We start from the raw sequence: 15,303 nt of genomic DNA on the forward strand, positions 1-15,303 counted from the left end.
TTCAAAGCCAGTAACAATCAAGCAGAATATGAGGCGCTGATCGCCAGGATTTTGCTGGCCAAAGAGATGGGAGCCAGGGTGCTAATGGCTAAGAGTGACTCGCTGCTAGTCACAGGGCAAGTAACAGGCGAGTTCCAGGCTAAAGATCCACAAATGACGGCTTACTTGGAGTATGTGCAGGAATTGAAGAGTTCCTTTGCCTCCTTTGAAGTAGTGCATGTGCCCAGAGAGCAGAATGCCCGAGCTGACTTGCTAGCTAAGCTTGCCAGTTCAGGCAAGGGGGGTAGACAGAGGACGGTGATTCAAGAAACTCTGAAGACGCCAAGAGAATTTGTGGCAGATCACCTGGTTCTTTAGATAAGCAAGACGACGGAGAAAGCAGCGAGAAGTCATAAATCCCTGACACAAGAAACTCTGAGATCGCCGAGAATTAGAGCATGTCGAGGAGAGAAGGTGAACATGACGCAGGTGTGCGCTATCCATGAGCCAGACACCTGGATAACACAGTACAAGCGGTGCCTGGCAGATGGCCTTCTCCCACAGGATCCGACAGAGGCTAGGAAGGTAAAGAAAAACTCTAGCAAGTACACGTTGATTGATGGCGATCTGTACAGGTTTGGGTTCACTCACCCACTCCTGGAATGCGTACATGGCGAGAAGTGCACGAGAATCATGGCAGAGCTCCACGAAGGTATATGCGGAAGCCACGTCGGGGGTCGAGCTCTGGCCGCGAGGACTCTCCGTGCAGGTTACTACTGGCCATCGATGAGAGAAGACTGCAAGAAGTATGCCCAATGTTGCAAACAATGCCAACAGCACGCCGATTGGCACAAGGCGCCTCCCGAGGAGTTGAAGTCGATCTACAGCCCTTGGCCGTTTCATACCTGGGGAATCGACATCCTGGGACCTTTCCCGCTGGCGATCAGGCAGATGAAGTACTTGGTGGTGGCGATTGAGTATTTCACCAAGTGGATCGAAGCAGAACCAGTGGCCCAGATCACCGCACACAAGATCGAAGGTTTCGTGTGGAAGAACATTGTGTGCCGGTTTGGAGTGCGTAAGCGCCTGGTGTCGGACAATGGGACTCAGTTTGCAAGCCACCTGTTGAAGAAGCTTTGCGAAGGGGTGGGAATTCAACAAGTGTTTGCATCCGTCGAGCACCCTCAGACAAATGGCCAGGTGGAGTCAGCTAATCGGGTGTTGCTGAGAGGTTTGAAGAGAAGGCTAGAGAAAGCCAAAGGAAGCTGGGTTGAGGAGGTACCCCGTATAGTCTGGGCGTACCACACCACCGAGCAGTCAGGAACCCATGAGACCCCGTTCAGTTTGGTCTATGGGTGTGATGCAATGATTCCAGTAGAGATCCAGGAGAGCTCGCCGAGATTCCAGAACTTTGTAAAGGAAGACTCGAATGAAGAGAGAAGGCTGAACCTGGATCTACTGGATGAGGTCAGGGAAGAGGCGAGATTGAAGGCTGAAGCGGTGAAGAGAAGGATTGAGCGAAGATATAACTCGAAGGTGATGCCGAGACAGTTTAGAAAAGGCGACCTGGTGATGAGGAAAGCCCACCAGTACGAGATGGAGAATAAACTGTCGCCCAAGTGGACTGGACCGTTCAGAATAACCGAGGCGCTCGGGAACGGCGCCTACCGCTTAGAGACATTGGAAGGAGGGGCGATTCCTCGCACCTGGAACGCCACGCACCTGAAGTTGTATTACAGTTGAGAACTTTGTAAGTAAAGATAAACACAAAGTTACTTTACAATGTCTCTGTTAAAATAGTGTTGCAGGGGACACTCTTTTTTCCCTAAGGAGGGTTTTTGATGAGGCCACCCAATAAAAGAAGAGTTTTCAAAGTACAAGTTGTTTTAGATTGCGTGCCTGTTGTTTTCAGAAAGTTTTGAAGAAAGACCTTGTCACCTATATGTGACTTAAGGCAAGTTAAGGATATATTGCATGCTTTCTAAAATGTTTTAAGTCCTCATCGTTTTTCGGCGATCGGAGGCATCAGTTAAAGTTTTAAGTCCTCATCATTTTTCGGCGATCGGAGGCATCAGTTAGAGTTTTAAGTCCTCATCGTTTTTCGGCGATCGGAGGCATCAGCTAAAGTTTTAAGTCCTCATCGTTTGTCGGCGATCGGAGGCATCAGTTAAAGTTAAAATCCTCATCGTCTTTCGGCGATCGGAGGCACCAGTTAAAAGACCTCAACGCCCTCGCGCGTCCTGAGGCGAGTTAAAGACCTCCTCGTCGTCGAGCGAGTGCAGGCGAGGAAGAGTGAAAAGTCCTCAGTGTTTCTGGGGGCGAGAAGATGTAACCCCTGGGGCAATGTAGAGGCAAGTAAAAGACCTTCTCGCCTATGAGCGAGTTCAGGCGAGTTAAAGACCTTCTCGCCACGAGCGAGTTCAGGCAAGATAAAATCCTTCTCGTCTTGAACGAGTTCAGGTATGGTGTTAAGGGTGGACGAAGTTTGGAAGGTGGCTAAGGTAGGTTTGAAGATAGCGCCTAGCCACCCGGCCTTTTGTCCTGAAGTTCAGGAAGGTAGAGGAGGATCCGAAAGGCGCCTCTACCCCCAGATCAATGAACGATGGCCGAGATGAAACCAGAAAGAAGCTGATTGCCAAGAGTCTTTGGCGACCAGGAAAAGTTCAAACAGTGGCGAGAAAGTTAAAAGACCCGTTTTGATGAAGCAGATCGGGTGAAGCAGTGTTTAAGCCAGTAGCTGAGTTAAAGTTTGTTGCTTGAGGAATGATTTTACGCTAAGGTTAATTGCCTTAAGATTACGAGCTGTTAAAGTGATTGTTGTTTGAAGTTGAAGTGGTTCGAAGCAGTTAAGTAAAAGATCGTGCCTACGAAATCGCTAAGTTAATTTCTTGAAGTAAAACACGCAAGGAAAGTTAAAGCAGTTGAAGAAGTCATAAGAGGAAAAACACAGACTTTTGTCATTAAAGGTAAATATCAGTTCAGAACATATGTACGGGAAGACATAAAGTTTATTACAAGTTATGCACAAAAGGGAAGTATAAGGGCAGTGGATGGAGTAAATTGATCAGTCTTCGGCGGGAACCACTTTTCCATCCACCACCTCATTATTCAGAGAAACCATGCTGAGATCCAGATCGGGGAACAAGCAGGCGAACTGTTCCCGTGCAGCCTCGAATCCAGCAGCCAGAATTTGGGCAGAACTCAGATTAAGTTCTTCAATTTGCTTCTTAAGCTCTTCAATCTGTTTCTCGAGTTGTTCAGTTTGTTCTTTCAGCCCCTTATTCTGTTGCTCCAGCTCTTCAACTTGCTTCTTAAGTTGTTCGTTGGTTTCTTGAGCCTGGAGAAGGTCTTCAGCAACCTTCTTGGATTCTGCTTGCACCTTGCCCAATTCAGCAGCAAGCTCCCCTTTTTTCTTGTTGGCTTCGTCGAGCCCAGCCATGGCGTCATCCCTCGCCTTCTCCACCTTGCCAAGGAAGATCTCCCGGTCGGCTGACCTTTGCTCCAGTTTCTTCACCTTGACGGCGTCGGTTTTTATCAGAGCCTCCAGGTCAGCCACCCTGACGCGATAAGGCACAATCTTGCTCTCTAGTTCAATTTTTTCTTGAGCCAGTTGCTGCACCTTATGGCGGAGTTCAGTGGCCTCCTTGCGCGCCATCCTGAGCTCGGTGCTCATTGCGTCCTCTACTCGGGAGTGTTCAATCTCCGCGAGTGTCAGGTTGAAGGACAACTTCTCCACCTCAACCCTCATGGTGCTGTTTTCAGTTCTAAGGTTGAAGAGGTCATCCTGGAGCTTCCTGGTGGAGCTCTCCACAACTCTGGTTATGATGGCGGGGATGTCTTCTGCTATCGTCTTCAGCTTAGCAGATAAAGGCTCCCACATCCTCGTGACCTCAAGAGGGAGGTTTGCTGCTTGTAGAGGCGCTGGGTGGGCCTGTTGTTGGTTTTCGTCGCCACCTTCTTTAGTTGGTTCTTCAGTAGGCGCTTCTGTTCGTGGTGGCGACGTCGGGGATTCGGTGATCAGAATCGGAGAGGTATGGGGAACCTCATCCCCGATTGGAGCAACATCTGCGGCTGAGGCATTGGAAGGAGGACCCCCTCCAGTTGATGCATATGGCGTGGAGGCGCTCGGGGGGTGATATGATTCCAATAGCAAAGAAGAGATGATTCTTTGACATTCTATGGAATCAACTTGAGTTGGAGATAGCTTAGGCACTTTTAATAGAATTGGATCTATGTTCTATGTTTCAAGAACTCACCAAAACTTGCACCAAACACCAAACTCACATGGAAGACCCATTTCTTGCCAATTGAACCGATTAAAAAATGTAAAAATGCAAATGAACCGATTAAAATGCATAACAAATGAAATGAACCGATTAAAATGCTTCAAAACTGAAATGCACCGAACAAATCCAAGGAGAAAGAAGATGAACCGATTGAAACATGAAAATAAGCAAGAACACCGAATAGAAAGCAAGAAAGGAACCTAAGACATGTTTAGGAATTCAAATAGGCACGGAAATGGAATGAGAAAATGGAGAAGAAAGAGGAGTTATGTGGTTGTAGTTCTTGGTTGATGAACACGCCACTTGAAGTGTGAATGCTCCAAGATAAGTGTGCAATGTCGCCACTTGAGAGAACCAAGGCACTCAAGATGAGACTAGGAAGAGGAGAAGACAAGTTCTCACTACACTCAATCACCAATTTGGGAGAGTTTTGATACTACAAATTCCAAATCTGCATTATGAAGGACCTAAGCCCTCCTTTTATAAGAGCAAGGGCTGGTCATGAAGCTTACAAAACAAGCTAACCAAAAGTCCCTTGCATGCTACTCACTTCTAGCACCTAAAGTTAAGCATGAAGAGTCACCTTCTAGAAAATTCTAAACTAATGCCTAAAGATGCTTTTACAAAAGAGGTATCTAAGGTTTCCCTCTAAGCACCTTCCTAAAAACTATATATTTAAACATTCTACATTTTATAAAAGAAACTATAAAGAGAGATATTTATTTGAAGCCCATTCCTTGAAGGCTTGTAGACTTCTTTGGCTTTAGGCTTGATCCTCTCTTTATTTTATGTCTTCTTTTAATTTTGAAAAGACTAGAAGGAAGAACTTCAAATGTGTAGGTGAATGGCCTCTCCCTTCATTAATAAAAGCCTCCTTTATTTGATTCTCATCATACTCCTCGAGTTGGAGAGAATTCGTCCACGAATTCTGAATCCCTGCATATAACAAAGTCAGTTTAGTTTTACAATTAAAAGTGGAAGAAAATTGTAAACATGACTTATCATTTGTAAACAATGGGATTTCAGAAAAGGAGGTTCTATAAATCGACCAAGTTGGAAAAATTTGTTTGGGAATGATGATATCTTTTGGAAAAAGGCCTCTTAAATGGTGAAAACCATTAGGAGGTATGAAATCATCCCTAACACTTTTTAACCAAGATGGTGTTGAAATAGAAACCTTGGGTAATGAAAAAGATAAGGAAGGAAAACACCTTGGAGGTGAAAGGATAAGACTCATGTCAACTTGGCTTTCTTTGTCTTTTTCATTTTTACGTGAGGGAGGTGGGTGAGGTAGGTCTTGTTTTACCTTGTTTGTCATTAAGGTTTTTTGTGGACAATGAAGAGCTATGTGCCCAAAACCTAAACATTTAAAAACATTTTATATTGGAAGTTTTGGTAGGTGACTTAGGAGTAGAAGAATTTGTAGTAGAAACTTGTTTTGTAGACGTGGTTTTCAAAAGATATAATTCCATCTTGATGATTCCAATAGCAAAGAAGAGATGATTCTTTGACATTCTATGGAATCAACTTGAGTTGGAGATAGCTTAGGCACTTTTAATAGAATTGGATCAATGTTCTATGTTTCAAGAACTCACCAAAACTTGCACCAAACACCAAACTCACATGGAAGACCCATTTCTTGCCAATTGAACCGATTAAAAAATGTAAAAATGCAAATGAACCGATTAAATTGCATAACAAATGAAATGAACCGATTAAAATGCTTCAAAACTGAAATGCACCGAACAAATCCAAGGAGAAAGAAGATGAACCGATTGAAACATGAAAATAAGCAAGAACACCGAATAGAAAGCAAGAAAGGAACCTGATCCGATCGGTCATCGGTAGTCGATGACGTCAGCATCAGAGAACCACGTGGACCACTCGCAGGGTGACACGTGGACCAGGTGGCAGAGAGGTCGGGGATGATCGCCAAGAGAGGTGATCGGTGGTCAGTAACCAAGTTACCACCGACAGATCAGGCGGCAGAGAGGTCGGGGGATAGATCACCCAGAGTGGTGATCGGTGGTCAGTAGCCAAGTGACCACCAGCAGATCAGTTCCTAGACTCGCGCCTGGAGGCAGAGCGCGATAAGCGAATAAACACTGATCAGTCATCGGGTGTACTGTCATCGGGGTCTCGTGTTACACGCAGTTAAACGGGGACTAAGGTTCCCAGCGAGAGCGTTACGCATGGACCTCGCATGAGCACACCTCAAGGAATCATGCACGAGAGTGGCCTGAGGGAACTAGTAAGCCAGTCGGTGATTGGTGATTCCCTCAACCCATTACGTGCGTGGCATCGTGAAGGGTAAGTCGCCTACGTAGAGAGTAACGTTTGGTGAGTGTGCCTAGACCAGCCACACCCGACGTTCTCCTAAGAGTATGCAATTTACCCAGATAAGAGAAGCATCCTAAGTTACCTAAGTTACTCCGCAAGGGCGTAACTTAGGCAGACAACGAGAGGCGCTAGAGCCCTTCCAGTAAGTGACACGTGTGTGGTTAGATGTGAGTTGCAGGCCTCCACGTGTCATCATCTGAGAGGGGTGCGGTCCAGACAAAAGAGCACTCCGTACCACTAAAGGTACAGACAGGCGCAGCCAAGCGCAGACATGCGCAGACTCTCACGCTCCCCATTGCTGATTCTGAAGGTACGCTTTCTCTGAAAAGCATAACAGGGTTCTGACACATGCCAGAAAAGCATAACAGAATTCTGTTATGCCCAGAAGCAGGGAAAGAGAGATAAAGGGGAGAATCAGAGTGGGAGGGAGGGGGATAGACAAAAAAAGAGAGCGCAAGTTTTACACACACACATTTTATTAAGTTTCCAGTTTCTGGTGGTTCTGTTGAACTAACTTGATCGTCGGAGTGCAAACGGCCGCTAGAGGCGCCGTCTGTGTATTTTGCAGGTCACATTTTGAAGACATCTGAGAGAGAGTTCAGAAGGTGATTCTTCAGGAGACGCAGTCGCGAAGACAGGGCAGAAAGTGTTACGAAGCGATTCACCCACGTTCAAGTTGCCGGCAGGATCATTTGGCGCCCACCGTGGGGCCCGAGTGAATCGTTGTCCCATATATACCACAGTTTTAAAGCTCACCAGAGTTTTATCAGTTTCTCTGATAGAGAAGATGCCTAGAAACAGACAACCATCACCTGCGCCATCCGCTGATGAAGGAGCTGTGACAATGGCGCAGGTCCTGGAAATGGTGCGCACGCTGCAGGATAACGCTGCAGCGTCGAAGGTCGAACAAGAAAGGATGCAGACGGAGTTGGCTGCGTCGCAAAGCAGGAACGACGAACTGAATCGTGTCAACGAAGAATTGAGAAGAACGCTGCAGGCGCAGAGGGAGCACGTCGTTGACGAAAGGGTGTCTAGGCAGCCTTCACCTCCAAGGGCATTTCCCATGCCATTCTCCCCTGAGATTATGGGAACCATGGTGCCTTCCAACCTGGTGGGGGTAAAAGCGTCGTTCAAAGGGGTAGAAGACCCGGAGGCGCATCTGATGGCATTCCACACCCAGATGATGCTGTCTGGGGGCTCAGACGCTGTATACTGCAAGATGTTCATGAGCACACTGAGCGGAATCGCCATGGAGTGGTTCGTGAGTTTACCAGAAGGGCATATCACGTCGTTCTCTCAGTTCTCGAAGCTCTTCATCGAGCAATACATCGTCAACAAGGCACCTGCAGTGGTGTCCTACGACCTGTTCGACGTGCGCCAATACCAGGGGGAGTCGCTGAAAGACTACCTCAACCGTTTTGGAGCACAAGTGGTCAGACTACCCAGCAAAGATGAAGATATGCTTGTGCACGCGTTTAAGAAGGGAGTGCTGCCTGGCCCTTTCAGTGAGTCTCTCATCAGGAGCCATCCCAGCACCTTTGCAGAGATCCGACGGCGTGCGGTGGCGCACATAGTGGCAGAAACAGAAGTTTCTGAGAAGAGGGGAAGTGCTGCACCACCCAGACCGCGTGGAGGGCAAGGAAAACCACAGCAAGCGAGGGTGCATGAGGCCAAAGAGGGGAAGAAGGTGCGGGAAAAACCTCGTCCCTATGCACCAGGCAAAGACCAGAGTAAGGGGCGTGCAAGGGAGAATAACGCGCCCCCAAGATACAACTTCATGGTGGGGTTGGCGGATCTCATCGCCCTTCCTGCCGTAGCAGCAAGACTACGAGTACCAGAGAAGACAGACAAGGTACTCGGAAGGAAGAAGAATGAATGGTGTGAGTTTCATCAGGCCTTTGGACATACACTTCATTCCTGTTTGGCGCTGGGACACCAACTGGCAGAGTTGGTGAAGTCTGGTTTTCTAGCAGATTACCTGCGTGAGCCATAGGGTGATCGCGCGTCAGGATCCCAAACTGGAGAGCAACAGCATGAGGTCCCTGTGCATGGGGAAGTGCAGACGATCGCTGGAGGCTTCTCTGGTGGGGGATGCACAGCTTCACAAAGAAGGAGATACACTCGATCTGTGATGGCGGTAGATGTAGTGAATGAGAGTCATTACCCTGAGGTGGACATTGTCTTCAGGAAGGCTGACCTACGAGACGTTGTCCCACACGACAACGACCCTGTGGTCATTTCTCTCATCACGGCAGGAAGACGAGTGCATAGAGTACTCGTAGATCAAGGAAGCTCGGCGGATGTCATGTTCTGGCCAACATTCAACAAGCTACAGTTGTCCCCTGATCAGTTGAGACTGTATACTGGTTGTCTCTACGGTTTTGCAGGGGACCAGGTAGAAGTGCGGGGATACATCGAGCTGAGGACAACGTTCACCGACGGAACGGTAGCCCGCACGGAAAAGATAAAGTACCTGGTGGTGAACGCCCCTTCTGCGTACAATGTCCTGTTGGGGAGGCCAACGCTCAATAGACTGGGCGCAATACCATCGACAAGGCATATGAAGTTGAAGCTGCCGTCGATGGAAGGGGCCGTGATAACCATCAAGTCGGATCAGGCTGAGGCAAGACGCTGTTATGAAAACAGTTTGAAGCAAAAAAGAAGTGTATGCCATGTCACCACAAAACCACCACCAGGCGTGCGCAAAGAGCGATTGGCGGTCAGGGAGACACAAGGCGCTCAGAGGATGGAGAACGCTGCAGTGGGGGGCTCCCAGGTGGCCCAAGTCGAGGAAGAGGAGGAAGGCACGATCACTCCACGCGAGTCAGGGATCGCGAGAGCGGTCATTGCCACTGAGAGGAGGCCCCACCCAGCTGAAGGATGGGTTGAGGTGGACATCAGGGGAAGAAAATTCAAGTTGGGGGGATCCCTCATTGAAGAAGAGCGAAGGCTGATCATGGGTGTCATTGAGAAGCATATGAATGCCTTTGCATGGTCATCATCCGACATGCCAGGAATCGACCCCGATTTCCTCTGCCACCGTCTATCAATGGACCCCATGGTTCGACCGGTGCGACAGAGAAGAAGGAAATTCAACGAGGAGAAGAGGAAGGTGATCCACGACGAAGCGCAGAAGCTCCTTGTCGCAGGGCATATCAGAGAAATCCAGTACCCCGAGTGGTTAGCGAATGTGGTACTGGTGCGGAAGGCAAGCGGCAAGTGGAGAATGTGCGTGGATTTCACTGACCTCAATAAGGCGTGCCCCAAGGATTCTTACCCCTTACCCAGTATAGATGCACTAGTCGATAGCGCCTCGGGGGGAAAGCTACTCAGCTTCTTGGACGCTTTCTCAGGGTATAATCAGATCAGGATGCACCCAATGGACGAATGCAAGACCGCGTTTATGACGGAACGGTCTTGCTACTGCTACAAGGTCATGCCATTTGGGTTGAAGAATGCGGGGGCTACCTACCAGCGGCTCATGGATAGGGTGCTCTCGCCCATGCTGGGAAGAAACGTACACGCCTATGTAGATGACATGGTGGTTACGTCCCAGGAGAAGAAGCATCATGCGGCTGATCTGGAAGAGCTATTCACCACCATTGCCAAGTATAGGTTGAAGCTCAACCCTGAGAAATGCATATTCGGTGTAGAGGCTGGGAAGTTCTTGGGTTTCCTCTTGACAGAGCGAGGAATCGAAGCTAACCCAGAGAAGTGTGCGGCGATCGTGGCGATGAGGAGCCCAACGACGGTGAAGGAGGTGCAGCAGCTCACCGGTCGCTTGGCAGCACTGTCCCGGTTTATGTTTGCTGGTGGGGAGAAAGGTCACCCATACTTCCAGTGTCTCAAGCGCAACAGCAGATTTCTCTGGACGCAGGAGTGCGAGGAGGCCTTCATTAAGTTGAAGGGATATCTGGCAAGCCCACCAGTCTTGCGAAAGCCCCAGGTAGGCATTCCTCTCCGTCTATACTTTGCTGTTACGGAGAGGGCAGTCAGTTCAGTCCTGGTGCAAGAGCAGGACCAGGCCCAGAGGCCTGTTTACTTCGTGAGTAAGGTGCTGCAAGGCCCTGAAACCAGGTACCAGGCCCTCGAGAAGGCTGCTCTAGCGGTGGTATTCTCATCCAGAAGACTCAGACATTATTTCCACAGCTTCACAGTGGTGGTGATGACTGATCTGCCTATCCAGAATGTATTGAAGAAACCTGATGTGGCAGGAAGGATGGTCAAGTGGGCAGTAGAATTGTCGGAATTCGATATTCAATACGAGCCCCGAGGACCGATCAAGGGGCAGGTGTTCGCGGACTTCGTAGTCGAGCTATCATCCATCGCGACACCTGCGGAAGGGCTAGATTTTCGATGGGTGTTATCGGTGGATGGCTCCTGTAATCAGCAGGGAAGCGGCGCTGGAGTCATCCTGGAAGGACCAAACGGAGTACTGATCGAGCAATCCCTCCGTTTCGCCTTCAAAGCTAGCAACAATCAGGCGGAGTACGAGGCCCTGATCGCGGGAATGTTGCTAGCAAGGGAAATGGGAGCAAGAAATCTGCTGGCCAAGAGCGATTCGTTATTGGTCACCGGGCAGGTTACCGGGGAGTTCCAAGCAAAGGACCCCCAGATGGCAGCCTACCTGGAGTATGTGCAGCTCCTGAAGACGTCTTTCGCCGAGTTTGAGTTAGTGCATGTACCAAGAGAGCAGAACGCCCGAGCAGACCTGCTTGCCAAGCTGGCCAGCTCAGGCAAAGGGGGGAAGCAGAGGACTGTCATTCAGGAGACCCTGAAGGTGCCGCGCGCGTTTGTATCAGACAACCAGGTGCTTCATGTATACAAGTCAATGGAGCGTCTAACGATCGGTCATCGGTCGTTGACTCAAGAGACGCTGAGAGCGCCGAGGGTGAGATCGCGACCCTCAAAGATCGGTCAGTCGATGGAGGTCCGCGCGGAGAAGGAACCCCACACCTGGATGACGCCATACCGGCTATACTTAGAAGACGGTGTACTCCCGCTCGATCTGGCAGAGGCAAAAAGAATAAAGAGGGGTTCAAGTAAGTTTACTCTCATAGATGGAAGCTTATTTAGATTTGGATTTTCTCACCCTGTGCAGATCTGTGTACACGGCGAGCAATGCACCAGACTCATGTCTGAGCTGCACGAGGGGGTGTGCGGAAGCCATGTGGGTGGTCGCGCTTTGGCAAGTAGAGTACTCCGCGCGGGGTACTACTGGCCAAAGCTGAAGGAAGATTGCATAAGGTTTGCTCAGCGATGCAAACAATGTCAGCTGCATGCAGATTGGCACAAGGCACCCCCTGAGGAGTTGAGGTCCATCCATAGCCCGTGGCCATTCCATACATGGGGGATTGACATCCTAGGACCTTTTCCCCTGGCGACAAGGCAGATGAAGTTCCTCATTGTGGCCATCGAATATTTCACTAAGTGGGTGGAGGCAGAGCCAGTTGCACACATCACCGCACAGAAAGTCGAACACTTCGTCTGGAAGAATATTGTCTGCCGCTTCGGAATACCCAAGAGGCTGGTCTCCGACAATGGCACCCAGTTCACCAGTCATCAGTTGAGGAAGATGTGTGAAGAGCTAAAGATACAACAGGTTTTCGCTTCAGTGGAGCACCCACAAACAAATGGGCAGGTGGAGTCAGCAAATCGAGTGCTGCTCAGGGGGCTGAAGCGAAGGCTAGACAAGGCCAAAGGAGGCTGGGCAGAGGAGGTCCCCAGGATTGTGTGGTCTTACCACACCACCCCACAGTCCAACACCCATGAGACACCCTTCAGCCTTGTCTATGGGACAGACGCCATGATTCCTGTAGAGATACAGGAGAGCTCCCCCAGATTTTTGAACTTCGTTGCTGAAGAGTCCAATGAAGAGCGTAAGGTGAATCTAGATCTGCTAGACGAAGTGCGAGAGGAGGCCAGAGTCAGTGCTGAAGCCGTGAAGAGAAGAGTAGAGCGGAGGCACAACTCTAAAGTGAGGCCCAGGCGCTTCCAGGAAGGTGATCTGGTGATGAGAAAGGCGCATCAGAATGATATGCAGAATAAGTTATCCCCGAAGTGGACAGGCCCGTACAGAGTGGTGGAGACATTAGAAAACGGAGCCTATCGCCTGGAGACTTTGGAAGGAGGAGCAATCCCCAGAACGTGGAATGCCACCCATTTAAAATTTTATTTCAGTTAAAATTGTACAGTAATGGCGTTCTCACGCTAAAAGGCACATGCTTTGTTTGTGGTGGAAACAGTTGAACAGACAAGGGGGCACTCTTTTCCCTAAAGAGGGTTTTTAACGAGGCCACCCAATTAAAGAAAAAATTCCAGCATATAAAGTGTGCTCAAGTATTAAAGTTAAAATCCTCCTTGCCCCAGGTGCAAGTGCAGGTGATTGGTTAGGCCCTACTTGCCCTAGGCGCAAGTACTGGCACCGATCTAAGTCTTCCTCACCCCAGGTGTGAGCGCAAGCAGAAAGGTTTGAAAAGCCAGGGGTGCTAGTAAGACCAAGAGAGGGAAAGGAAAGGTTTTGACAAAACGTCCTTACCCACTTGGCACGCACCAATATTGGCCCAGTAAGACTCTTAGTCAGAAAACCTTTCTCACCCCAGGAGTGAGACAGGAAGTGAGCGACTCAACCCGCCAAAGGGTGATGACCTCGGGGAAAGGGAAAGGGGTTAGCGAGAAACACTTCCTTTTCCCAATATGAGACCTCACTTTGAGCAGTCGATGTCAAGGTCCTTTATGCACTTAGCGCTAGAGCGACAGAGAAGCTAAGTAAGGACTAAAGAGCGATCACTGATGAGTTGTCGGTAAATGGCTAGTAGTACAAAGCGGCGCGCGAGGACCGTTAAACACCAAGCTGAGGGAATAGCCAGTCGAGATCAAGCAGATCGCGCTAAGCCTGAGTTGGTTAACACTTAGTCGCGCGCAAAGAGTAAGAGAAGCAGATCGCGCTAAGCCTGAGTTGGTTAACACTTAGTCGCGCGCATAGAGTAAGAGAAGCAGATCGCGCTAAGCCTAAGCTGGTTAACACTTAGTCGTGTGCGAAAGGAAAGGTAAAGCCCAAGATCGCGCTGAACTTAAACTAGCTAACAGTTAGTCGCGCACATAAAGATAAGTGGAGTCCAAAGAAAATACAAAGAGAAATTGAGCAATTGAAACCAAGGTATATCACCAGAGATGTTCATACAATTGTCAGTTACAAAGAGTTGAATGGTGCAGAAACATAAGGTTACAGAATGAAACTTTGTACAGAAGAAGTCAAAATTACAAAAAAGAAGAGATTCAGGGAGTAGGAGGCCTAAGTTTTCCATCTACCACCGAGTGATGAATGCTGAATTGCGCAAGGTCCAGTTCTGGGAGGACGCAGCGGACTTGCTCGAGCGCCAGCTCGAATCCATCAATGAGGGAATCGGCGCCCACGTTCATCAAGTCCTCTTTCTCCGCCTCCAGACTTCGCCTCGAAGCCTCTGCAGCATCCCTCTGCGTGGTAAGGGTAGCAAGGGAGGAGGCAGCCTCAGACAGCTTGCCCACTGCCTCCTCAAGCTTCTTTTCGGCAGCAGCAGTTGCCTCCTTGGCGGCCTTGAGCATATCCACCCGCTGAGAATCCTGTTGGCGTAGGGAGGCGTTCTCAGCCTGTAACTCCTCCACCATCTGACTCCGTTCGAGCAAAGAGGAATTCTCAGCCTGTAGCTCTGCCACCTTCCAGTCCAGAGGACCAACAGTCTGCCCCATCAAGATCTCCATCTTGATGGTCTCCTGGACCTGCAGCAAGTACTCCCTCCTGGCCTTCTCCACCACGCCTCGCATCAGCTCGACAGACCCCTGAGCGGCTTCAAGGTCACTGTGCAGCGACTCATTGTCGTGCTCAAGTTCCTTCACCCTTTTCTCCAGGGCTTTCTGCTTGCGATGCTGGGTGGAGAACTCCAGCGAGAGCACCACCTGCTTGGCAAGGTGTGCGTCTATCTCCTCCCTGCTCCAGTCGACGAGCTCCCCATTGCTGATGTGCTGTCGCACCATGGAGATAACTCTGCTGAAGTTCTCATGGTTGGCTCCAGTGTTGCTTGGGCGCGAGCCAGACCCACCATGTTCAGCATTGGCGGTGGAGATTGTTATTGGAGGCGGGGCACACTCGTTTTGAGCAGAAACACCCCCAGCAGGGTGAGCGGATGGACCAGGTGATTGGCCCGCTGGGGGGGAAGGTGGCGGTTGAGAGATTGGGGGCGATTTTTGGCCAGGAGAAAGCGGGCATGCGGGCTCTGGGGCAGGTCGAGTAGAGGGAGAGGGAGGTGGTGAACCTTCCTCTACCTCTACCACCTCTATCCCTCCAGGCTGGAGAGACGAGACCCCCTCAACCACTGCTTTCTTCCTCTGGCGGTGAATGAGGGGGGAGCCTGAGCTTTCCTCTTCCACTGAGGCAGCAGCAGCAGCAGGTACCAGCGAAGAAGCCTTCACCAGTCTTTTCCTTTTCTTCCCTTGCTCGGGGCCTTCGGCTGGCGCGACCGAGAGCGGAGGGGCTTCGATTGGCTCAGTGGTGGAAGAGGAAGAGCCAGTCCCTTTGGCCGCTCGGCGTTTAGCGAGCTCCAACACCGCCAACCTCCTATCAGTCATCGGGTGTACTGTCATCGGGGTCTCGTGTTACACGCAGTTAAACGGGGACTAAGGTTCCCATCGAGAGCGTTACGCATGGACCTCGCATGAGCAC

The 15,303-nt window shown here is 49.8% G+C and overlaps 1 protein-coding gene across 1 annotated transcript; it reads right to left on the bottom strand.

Moving 5' to 3' along the window:
• Positions 1 to 3,043: 3,043 nt before the first annotated feature.
• LOC137815837 (uncharacterized) lies at positions 3,044 to 14,618 on the bottom strand. Its single transcript, XM_068618950.1, has 2 exons — positions 14,196 to 14,618; positions 3,044 to 3,562 (listed from the first exon to the last, which is right to left on the bottom strand). The coding sequence occupies exons 1-2, from the start codon at positions 14,616 to 14,618 to the stop codon at positions 3,044 to 3,046; spliced, it is 942 nt and encodes a 313-aa protein (XP_068475051.1).
• Positions 14,619 to 15,303: the final 685 nt, after the last annotated feature.

The sequence above is a fragment of the Phaseolus vulgaris genome, chromosome 10 (assembly GCF_000499845.2).
Source record: "Phaseolus vulgaris cultivar G19833 chromosome 10, P. vulgaris v2.0, whole genome shotgun sequence".
Classification (NCBI taxonomy): Eukaryota; Viridiplantae; Streptophyta; class Magnoliopsida; order Fabales; family Fabaceae; genus Phaseolus; species Phaseolus vulgaris.